At 36.7% G+C, this 11,407-nt stretch overlaps 1 protein-coding gene across 2 annotated transcripts; it reads right to left on the bottom strand.

Annotated features, from left to right (window-relative positions):
• Positions 1 to 7,005: 7,005 nt before the first annotated feature.
• On the bottom strand, positions 7,006 to 11,407 carry LOC147556353 (4/1 protein short form protein). 2 transcript variants are annotated; one of them, XM_086664236.1, is made up of 10 exons: positions 11,156 to 11,407; positions 10,972 to 11,077; positions 10,840 to 10,895; positions 10,658 to 10,735; positions 9,860 to 9,933; positions 9,611 to 9,744; positions 9,422 to 9,517; positions 8,532 to 8,673; positions 7,963 to 8,016; positions 7,006 to 7,541 (listed from the first exon to the last, which is right to left on the bottom strand). In XM_086664236.1, the coding sequence occupies exons 1-9, from the start codon at positions 11,282 to 11,284 to the stop codon at positions 7,989 to 7,991; spliced, it is 843 nt and encodes a 280-aa protein (XP_086520362.1). In that variant the 5' UTR covers positions 11,285 to 11,407; the 3' UTR covers positions 7,006 to 7,541; positions 7,963 to 7,988. The 2 variants fall into 2 exon arrangements, with proteins under 2 accessions (XP_086520362.1, XP_086520363.1); XM_086664237.1 differs by lacking the exon at positions 7,963 to 8,016.

Raw genomic sequence — 11,407 nt, 5'->3', positions numbered from 1 at the left:
GGTCGGGCCATTAGATATTAATTTGTGGCCTTGGTCACCGTGTAAGCCCATTAATCGTGGATTTTTTAGGGTACTCCTAGTGACGTATTTTGGACCATACACTGTCAAATGTCTTTAAATCTTGAAAGGCTCATTCAACCTCCATTCGAATATTTGTATCTTTCCCAAGATTTTAAATAACGGCACACTCTTGTCTACCATTTTGCTCAGAAATCGAGACACATTAAGATGTGAGTCTACCTGTAAGCTTTTGCACTTCTCTCTTCGTCGTTGGACTCGACATCTTTAGCAAAGCAGTGATGTTTGATGGGGTGGTCTCGATACCTCGGTGGCAAACATGAAGCTCAAGACTTACCATACGTTACTCCGAAAGCACGCTTCTCTAAATTCAGTTTCATGTTATACGCTTGTAGTCTGTCAAATGTCACTGCCAAGTTCTAGATGAAGTATACCCGGACCTAATCTTGACAATCATATCGTCCACAGAACATTTCATATATTCTTCGATTTACTCTCGAAAAATCTCATTAAGTAACCTCTGGTAGATTGCCCCATCATTCTTCAAACCGAACACTAGTAGCAGTGTAATCCATTGTCCGTTCTGAAGGTCGTGATCTCTTGGTCTACAGAGTGTATGGCTATCTGGGGATATCTAGCAAAAATTTTCACAAAACTTAGTTGTCGAATCTACTGGCTTATCTATTGAGGGCAGAGATAAACTATCTTAGGGCAAGCTTTGTTGAAGGCAATGTAGTCCACACACATTCTCTAACTATTGTTCTTCTGTGGGACCAATGGTACGTTGCCCGATCAATTACGGTATTAGGTCTCTCTGATCGCCCAAGGGCAGAAGCTTGCCCATTGTTTTCCGATCTCTGCTTGTTTCTCCGGCATAAAGTTTTTCTGTTTCTATTTGACTGCTTGGCACACCAGCTTTAAATTTAATCTAGATATATCACATAGATGTATTATGCCTGGTACCTCCATAATGCTGGGTCGACCAACACTACGGTGGCAAACCAATCAGAGTAGTTTGCTTCTCTGATCACTCCCGAAGGCAGAAGCTTCCCCAATTGTTTGGCAATCTCTGTTTGTTTCTCTGGAACAAAGTTTCTCATAATCTATTTGATCGATCGGTGCTCCTACTTTAGATTTAACCTATGGGAGATCACAGAGGTATCTACGTCCGGTACCTCATTTGTGTTGAAGACAAAGATGCTAACTGTCCAATAACTTTGTTAGCACGTGTCTTTCTACTTCTGTCAATATGTTGGCCATGCAACTTTCCCTATGAGGTTCCAATGTATAGGGGCACCATCATGTCTTCTGAGATGGTTGATTCTATCGCCTCCTTCACTTTGATTTCTGCTACTTGTGCTTTAGGTTCGCCTATTGCTGATGTCGAAATTTATCACCTTGGTATCAGTCAAAATAAAAGAGAATTGATGCTGCATCACGCCTGGTTGATTGATTCTGCTCTGTTGATTCATGCCTTGATCGATCCCGTTCCAGGAAACCAGGGGAAAACTTGTAAGGAGCTTGGGAACCTCTCTGACGCTCAAGACAACCATATTGCTATTGTAGATAAAGATTGAGTATTTATTGAATCTTTTGTGAACGTCTCTTGTTTGAGGTCATTTGATTACCTTTTATAGGTTGCTTTAGACCGACTATTAATAGACGATGATGATGAGGCAGTTGAGATCCAGCGTGTTGTATTAAGACTACACATCGGTAGTTAAGAGATTTAGGGTTTTTTTAGTTTTATCTCGTACCTTTGATATTTAAGAGTTCCTCTGTTTTAGGATCCTCAATAGATATCTTTCCGAGTTTAATAGATTCTCTAGGAGAATTTTCCTCCTACGAGTCTCTTGAAGCTTAAGTCTGGCAAATACTCAAGATCGTCATCGACTGTGATCTTTGATTAAGTTCAGGCTTAAGTCGGTAAATGTTTGGCACGCTTCTACCTTCCCATATTTAAGGCTTAAGGTATCGATCTTGCTAACCTGGACTTCTTTAGCCTTCTCGCGAATCTCAGGGTCGACTTAGTTGTATTTGAATTAAGGCAGGGATTAGGTTCCTAGTACAATCATTCCGACCCACCAGTTCTGGGCTTGAGTTTGGCAGACCTTCTTCGAATTCAACCTCCTTTGCTGACTTGACGCGAGTTGACCCACATGCTTTTGGTCTTCTCTTTAATCATTGACATTAGTCAACTTATGGCTATTTTTTGTATCATCACCAAAGAATGACATTTCCCGAAATTTTACCGAAATTTTGCAAATGTATCCAAAATTTTGATTAGTGGCACGACATAACACTTGCAACTATTTTTTATAATTTTCACCGACATGATTGAAATTTCCACCGAAATTGTTGGAAGTTCCGAAATTGAATTTTTCACTGATATGATGGAAATTTTGACCGACATAATAACAATCTAGCAAAAACCCAGGGAAACTAATACTAGAAACATATCTCTTCCTTCATCTTTTTCATCTTCATTTCTCAAAGATATCTCTTGATTTTTTTTATGTTATGTTTTTTAAATCTATTTGAATGATTGACGAAATGTTGGGGTTTTGGTGTCACCTAGTGCTGTAAGCGGAATCTCAAACATCTAACATGTTTAACACTAGCTACCAGGATCACATGCAAGAACTAAAAATTAACTGGAATGGAACAATAAATTACCTTAATCGCTTTCCTATTGAAGTAAATTCGATGTCTTTATCCCGAAGATGAGAGCTTCAATCATAGCTCCTTTACTTGACACACCCGAGCAAGTTGAGTTGATCTCTTTTCTTTAATGTCAACTAGGACCTCTTAAAGGTTGAGAAGAAAAAATCTTCTTCTTTTGACTAGATAGATTAGGTTGGGAGCTTTTTCTAAAATCACTCTCTCCACTTGATGTCAGAGTGATTGAATTTCTCTAGAGAGAAATCTCACACCTTTTCTGTTCTATAATGGTCCTTATATAGAGAAACCCTAAGTTGGAATCTTATTCAAACTAGGATTCAATTTAGACCATAAAAAATATAAAGTCAAAAACCCTTTCTGACTGGGATTCCTAGGGTTCCCTTTGTGTATGGCCGGCCAGATCAGCCCCTTAGTGGGCTTGGCCTAGCCGACCATCACATGGCTGACCCTTTTAGCTTGTTCTGGGCCTCTCTTTCGGACCCGGTCCTTCCTATCTTTGTCCGAATCTCATCCGAACTTTTTAGGTCTGTTAGTTGGATCTACTCCATCTATTTGCCAAGTTCCCCTTTTGAACTTTCTCCGATCAAGTCACCACTCTTTGGTGTAACCCGTTGTAGGATCCGGTTTATGTTAGCCGTGAATCACCGAAGTGACCCGACGATAGTAGTTGATTTCTAGCTAAGCATTATGACCCCTAATTTGACCAGACTAGATGATCTTCCGGATAAGGTCATCATTATCCTATCTGACATATTGAGCGCATTGCCATCTTGGTCGAAGGACACTCATTTGGAAGGACATCTCTTTCAGACCGAAAGGACATATCATTCACTAAATTAATTTTGTCTTAGTAACACCCAAATATAACTGTGTAGTTGACGATACCTTATCAAACTAACATAGTTTGTTAACTAGTAGTCTATTAATATTACCAGTAAGAACGTTTTTGGGTGTTATAGCCAAAAAATTATTCAATTTACCTTGGACATAACTGTGTAATTGTTAATACTCCATTAAACTAATAGATGTTGTTATTCCTTTAGACACATCATTTATATGTTTGATTATGGTTTAATAATCTTGTTATACATAATTGCATCATATTTCTATCATTTATGTAGATTTGTAAGATTTCCACATTGACCGAATCGTTTCCACTTTTGAACCCACCGAAACAAAAATTTTATTCCTTGATTATCACCTATGTCTTCATCCATCAACTTATAATTTGTCTCATCCATTGCAATTATATCCTCAACAATTGGTTCGTCTACGCCTAACCATGTGAATTTATAGTGGCTCACTTAGATCTACAAGGGATGAGGCTCGGGCCTCGGGTTGTTGTAATGCCTTTGTCGAACACCTTTCGCTTGTAAGTCTCTCGCCTTTCAATATCTTGGTTGGCGCACCAACATACCTCTCGATCTCTTTTGTTAGATGAGTTGTTCTTCTATCTCCGGACAGGGTGACAGTGGGTTCAGGTGCCTCAAATACTTCAAAGACTGTTGGCTTTGTGGGAACTAATGTATGGGGTTGTTGAAGTGACCTCCCATGTCATAGCTCAGGTAGCAGAGCTTACTTGGATCCACATACTTTTGCGAGTCTCTAAGTCATGACAGAGCTTAAGGTGCCTTGAAGACTCATGCCACCGACCTTCCATGTTAGGACTCAGGTGGCATAATTATTTTCGGTTCCACCTCTCTGTTAGTTTTGTCAAAGTCTTGCTCGTGCATATTCAAGAATTCGACACGTGTCGTCCAAGTCAGTCGATTGACTTCTTGGTTGTCAAGACTGACCAATATTTGATTCAGCACATCCGGCCAACCCTAACAATTACAACCCGCAAAAGCTAACTCGTACATTCGATAGACAATTTTATAAGGACATTTTAATTTCAAAGGAAACTTTGCTGTAAAAAGGTTACTACCAGAGGTTTAAGTGTGAAAAAGGTACTTTATTAATAAATGGAGTATATAACATAGTTTATACCATGAAAAGGTAAAAATTCTCCCACCTAGTTCACACCTTTATATTCTTTTATGAATCTTTAGTTATCCGAAAAATGGTGTCAAGTATTTTTAATCTCATCGATCAGAGCATCGGATCCCAAAAAGGCCAGTTCGTATCTAATCTTACTCAAGTATTACTCTTTTGTATGTGAACTGTACCCATCTCTCCTCTCTATAAATCTCTCTTTCTCCATCTAAAGTATCCTCTTTTCCCACTCAAAAACACCAAAAATATATATGAAAAAGGAAAAAGTGGGTGTCTTTGATTTATCTACTTATTGGGCTTAACAAAGTGGGTTATATTGAGTTTAATTGATTAGTGTTTTTTTTTTTGGGATAAGAGGTAAAGTTGTTTTTTGTTAATGATGATTATTGAGAGAGGTAGAGAGAGAGAGAAGAAATATAATACTCAATATAGAATAGTGAAATGACAAGAATTGAGATAACATGTAGAGCCCCACTAACATAACCTAAAAATAAGAGTAGAAGAAGAGAATGTTGGGAAATGCCAAAAGCAAATTAACCAAAACTCTAAAATTCCTAAAATCTTTGAAGAGACACAAATCCCTTTAGTTTTTGTATAAGGCATGCCCCATCAAGCTGACACAACCCAAAGAACAAGAATAACACACACACACACCCACAACATTTTCTCTCTCTTCTATCTTACTTAGATATGTATACCTGCATGTAAATACCATCATCACCTCTCTCAAAGATCTTTTGTTTATATTGGGGCTCACCTTTTCAAGCAACAAACATGGATTCCCTTTGCCAGTACAAAACCCATCACCTCTATCAAAAAGATCAAAAGAGAAATACACTTTATTTTTGCAGCTTTTTTTACTTTTGTCCTTCTATTATTCTTGGGTTCAAGACCAAGAGAATGTGGAAATTCTTTTTATTTGTTTTTTTTTTCTTGTTTTGCATGGGATGTGAGTTAAAGAATGACAAGTGAATGACTGATTTTTTTTTTTTATCCCTCATTAAGTTTCAAACATCCCATTCATCACAATGTGTGAGAATAGTCCCACACCAATGGAGAGAAGTTTAATGAACATCAGTAAACAAAGAGGGTTATATAGCCACTACTAATTGTCTTTGATTAGTTATATATTAACAGTCTTCACATGATATCTATATAATGACCCTGGTTTTGGATGTTGATTTGAAGGGGTGCCAAAAGTAATCAATGGGGGGGCCTATAGAGCCACCCACCCAAGAGCCAAGAACCAAGACCCAACAAGTATAACCATCATTATTGTGAGCCAAGGTGTTAGCATTTCCTTACTTTTTGTTTAACCTTTTTGGGTAGGGTGGCAAGAGTGTCTCTTTACTTTAACTTGTTGATTTTTCTTTGGTTATCTTTCTCTCTCCACTACCTCACATGTATTACTCTCTTTCTCTAACATGTCCATCTCTCTCTCTTCTAATATTTAAAACACAATGAGTGTGAAATGAAAGAACAATCAGAGAAATTCTGCAAAAGATATAGGATTTGATGAACTATACCATTAGATGATCAAGTGAGAATTATGATATGTTAACCATAAAAACTGTATAAAGGTAAAAATCAACTGTTCAGCTAGTGTATGACATGTCATAACTCCTTAACACTGAACATTGTCACAGTTATTACTGTTACAATAATAGTTATAGTCATATCACAATTAGGGGTGGGAATGGATCAAGTGGGACAGTGGAGAGAGAAAGATAACCAAAGAAAAATCAGCATACACAGCCACATCATCCCTCCCTCTTCCCTCACTTTCATCACTTTTCTCCTCCACGTGGTCTCTCTCGCCACCTCATCACCTTCTCCAGCGAAAGTTGCCGGTCGACCAAATTTTCTGGCGGCCTTCAAACTAAACGAAAAACTTCTCTCTTCTTCTTCTCTCCTTTCAAACATTAAAGCCCTCATCTTGTTTACCAGACCTTCAAGGTTGGCGAACCAAATCTGTGGCAAAAGGGGAACGCATTTGCCGGAGAGTTTAGAGAGAGGGAAAAAGAGAAGAAGAAAAAAAGTTTTCTTTTTGTAGTTTGAAAGTCGCCTGAAAACTTATCCGGCGAACTTCGTCCAAGAAGGTGATGAGGTGGAAGAGAGAGGTGATGAAATGGAAGAGAAAGGGAGAGATGAGTGCTTTAATGTTTTTAAGATTTAATTCCATTTTCACCCCTAAGGGTACTTTGCAAGAAAAATTGAAATATTTTTAGTTTTTGGGGGTCAAATCGAATTGTCGGACACTTATGAACGCTAAAACAGTAAGTTGATCACAACTTGAGGGTCAAAACGAAATTAACCCAACATATTTTTGTTTCTCATTATAAATTGAAAAACTCTGGATGATCAAACTATGATTGAGGTTTACAAAAAGAACTCATAATTTAACCCATTTTCATTGTGTACTTTCCACAATAACAATCATATATAAAACAAACGAGAAACGCGGATTGTTATTATTTATATTCATGCTTCATAATCCAAAAGTACGATATCAAACCCCGGGAAAAATTAACCCAAGCTTAGCCATATGACACCTTTGCGGCCAGATTTTATGAGGTAGTATGTCGAGAACGGTGGCTATAACTTCCTTAGCAGACAGAATTGAACATTTTCCTTTCACCAAAGTTCTATAAGCACCTCGGATGGCTAAGCATAACCACCTGTAGCTTTAGTTTATCTCTTTGCTGGCCTACCTGAGGGTTGGGCTTGAGGGGGTCCACAGAATGAATTCATGTGCAAACAGTATAAACTTAAACTATCCATGGCCCGTTTCATCGTCGTGTCAAACGTATCACCTTTGACGGGCGTTCTGGACACGGCACTACCCACTGTAAACCACGTTTAGGACATTAGTTGACCAAGGTTCAGATAAACAACACATTGACCAAAACCCATTTGGCCACCATACTTGTAAGGGCTGGCACCACCAATCTGTTAAGGCCTGACCGGTTTGTGCAGACCCCCACAAGCCATGACACAGAATGCGCATGGCTCAGACAGATATTGTGGCCAACCTGCCCTAGCCACATAAGCAGGTCGTCCCTATTGGTCCTTAGTGGGGATGACATGCCACGAGGCCCACGAACCATAAACGGGTTGTGGCACGACCCCGTTAGTAGGTCATGCTAAGTGGGCCCTTAGCATGGCTAACATATACCTACAAACGTGTTGACACGCCACAACCAGTTTGAAATATTTTAACTTGACAATAAAATCACTGAAAAACTGCATGCCAAACATATAACTTACTTTTTAACTACTATTTGTTCCGAAGACTATCCATATTCGTTGACATTATGCTTTCTGTAGATTAATGCATCGATTCAACACAGAGTACCCGAAAGGATAAGCATTAGATTACTAACAAAAGGAAAGCTTCAAATTCGAAGTACCATTTGGTAGTGAACTTTTTGAACTTAGGTCATGTTTAAAGATCAGCGGAGTTTAAAAGACAATTGCCAAAGCAATTCAAAGAATAGTAAATAGTCAGAAAATAAGAGCACAAGAACATTTTATAGCTTTAAACAAAGTAAAGAAACAGAGAAAGACATACTAATTACTTGAATATAATAGCAGAATAATTGATTAACAAGCTAATCAATTAAGATCATTAGGGAGATCTTGCTATCATGGATCCCTGTAAATCTATGTATTAACAATTTAACATACAGAAATGGAGATAACTTTCTATTTCAAGTTTTCATCTAGGGGGTGAAAAGTTGATCGATTTACATGTATCAGCATATAATATGTTGTGTTTCTAGGATAATGGTCGTAATTTGTAAAGTTTGAAGGATAATTTCTAGAAGTATATTTACCTGTCTTGGGATTGAGGTAATTGTCTCTTCAAAACCTCAATTTCCTTCCTCAGTTTCATTATCTTCTGTTTAAGTGTTTCAACGTGACGATTTGAAGTTGAATCTCTTTGCTGTTCATTCAACTTTCTTCTGCTCATCAGCACTACAACATAGCCAACAGAAATTTTTGATTCAGGAATAACAAAAGATTTTGGTTATAATTATTGTTTCTTTGCTAAGTTCAAATGGTAAAATCGACCCGAAATTGGTCTTATACTTTGTTATCACATGCATACTATTCACAAAGGATGTGATGTTCCTCAATAGTAAGCTCAGAAAATGTTTTACGAATTTCTACCAATAGAATATCATATAGAAACATTTAAAATGCTCTTGGATTCAAGTCGTAACTAGTATAGTGAATATTATCATATCTCGAATATTAGGTAGTACTACTACCTGAATGATAATGTCGAACTGCCGATAAATAGGCTTGCTGTATCACCTTATCCTCTAAGAGTTTAGGGTTTAGGACCATATCACTTATAGTCTCTTGACCATCATGGTTTGGTATCAGAAATCAACTAATTAGCTTGCATGAAGTTGTTACAGAATGGACATTCTTCTCACTGATAAGTGATAATAGAAATAATATAATAACTAATTTCGTTTTGAGGATCCATAATTATTGTCTGATATTCCACTATGGAGAAGATTACAATACTTCCCAAGTGATATTAAGAGAAGGTAACTCCTCACAATGTTCTTAAGTTTCCATTATAGAAATCCTAAAATCAATGCACTAAAACTTTCAAAGCAGAGATTGGAGTAAAGAAAACCAATTTATTTGAAAAGCATTAGACTATTAGTGCATGTTAATAGAAGTTTTGAACTAGAGTTTTGAAACTAACATTCCTTTTCTGAGTTTTCGAGCTTCATGCTCAGCTCCCTTTTCTCTTCTTGTTCAACCAAAAGCCAATCCTTCAAGTCCTGAAGCTCCTGATGATCTGTCACAAGCAGATCATTTCATATAAAAATATCAATGAATGAAAAACTGATCGAAAGTAAGTACATAAATATTAGGCCATTAGTAAACTCGCATTTTGATTCAATATCTGAATGAATCCACTCCATCTTCTCAGTGAGTGCTTCTATATGACTTTTGGAAGCAGCCAATTCTCGTTGTTGTTGGTTTACTGTTGCTTCATTTGCTGCTTGTTGGACAAGAGAACACCTGAATATATATATATATATATTCATCAAAACAATATATAATTGAAATATGAAACAAAGAATGTTCACTACCAACAATTCTCAGGAGTCTAGATACAACAGAAAAATTAGCTCACCTGATCTGTGTCTCTAAATCCTCAACCTTGTTCGTGTACTCTTGTTTCAGCAACTCCATTTCCTTCTTATGCTCCTGAATAAACTCTTTTTTATCATGTTAAGGAATGTGTAACGATATGACGTTTAATGCATTACATGAACAAAGAGAAGTAAAATCACAGGCCCCGAGTCAGAATTATAGAAAGATTTCTTCAAGATCTAACCAAAATATAATTAACCGATATCCCACGAACTCTCATTTTTCAAACGAAACTTATTTATGATGTTTCTAAAGCTGATTTAGCTATTACTTGAGTTGAAATACGAGTTCAGACACACTCACCGTCAATTCTGCTACTAGGTAGTTGTTTTCTTAATCATCCATTGTGATTTGTTACCCATTAGGAAATCGCATAAGTCGAGCCTAGCAAAATAGGCTTTAAGATGTTTAGACACATTTTTATAGTCAACAATACTCCAATTGTCTTCTAAAAGTTCTTACTTGATTTTATATGTTGGTCTATTCCTTTCAAATGGTGTTTCATATTGTACATTAAGTTCGTAAGATGGACATCCCTAATACGAATCTATTATTACATTTTGCTGAAAAGAGTTAACCTAAGTAATTTCGTTCACTTATTCAATTTAAAATTGTATTTCGCAAAGAGAATGAATAAGTTTGAGTTTGTGTAGATACTCATAGTAACTAAACCCTAAACAATCAAAGAAATTACTTGAACAGGTGTTCCCAATTGTCCAACCTACCAAAAAAAAAAGTTGAGAGAGAGAAAGGAATTGATGAAAAGTTGAAAACTCACATGTTCTTTAGTTAGATATTCATCATTCAATTTCTTCAGCTCCTCTACCAAACTTTGGCACTTTGATCGTCGTTCAAGCTATTAAATCCAAAATCAGCAAATTGATAAACAGAAACTAGGTTAAATCATTAGAATACTAAACACTGAAAGTGAAATTGAAAAAGAAAGGCTTCAAACTAAACCTGATAAACAATTTTGTTTAATGATATAGAATACATCTTCTTCATCCGTTCATTATCTGTACTAACAAAACACAGTTGATTTAAATTCTGAATCAAGTGATAATGTTTAAGTTTGGTTTAATGTAATCTAACCTGATTTGAGAGTTGAACAAGTGATTTCAAGAGATTGACGGTGTTTGAGTTCAGAATTATAATTTGATTTCAGTAATTGGATTTCAGTGATGCCTTGCTTGTAATCCTATTAACAGAGTAATTACAGTAGTTAGAGAAGGAAAAAAATAAATGAAATCAAGTTCGGTAAGCAGGAAATCTCAACCTCGTAGATCTGATCGAAGGCGACGAGAAGGGTTTCCATCTCTTCGTCGCTCGTTGCCGCCATTTTTCCTCTCTCGCTCTCTCTCTCTCTTCCTTCTTTTAAATTGGGATGGTCGGGAAAGAGACACATATTTGTTTTGTTTAAATAAGAAGTTCAAATATTTTTTTTTTTTTTTTGTGAAATGGACTCTGATAGTTTATAGGATATAGGTTCATCAAGAACAAATGAATAAGCAATATAACTACCATCATC

The sequence above is a fragment of the Eschscholzia californica genome, unplaced genomic scaffold (genome assembly GCF_041429995.1).
Source record: "Eschscholzia californica isolate CP2 unplaced genomic scaffold, dmEscCali1.0.p SCAF_2, whole genome shotgun sequence".
NCBI lineage: Eukaryota > Viridiplantae > Streptophyta > Magnoliopsida > Ranunculales > Papaveraceae > Eschscholzia > Eschscholzia californica.
This window is presented reverse-complemented; position numbering and strand designations above follow the sequence as displayed.

Coding starts and splice junctions, on each gene's coding strand:
- LOC147556353 (XM_086664236.1), bottom strand. CDS start 11,284: ATGTGTCTCTTTCCCGACCATCCCAATTTAAAAGAAGGAAGAGAGAGA. Junction 11,078..11,155: donor CCTTCGATCAGATCTACGAG/GTTGAGATTTCC, acceptor CTCTGTTAATAG/GATTACAAGCAAGGCATCAC. Junction 9,934..10,657: donor AATATCTAACTAAAGAACAT/GTGAGTTTTCAA, acceptor GAGTTTATTCAG/GAGCATAAGAAGGAAATGGA.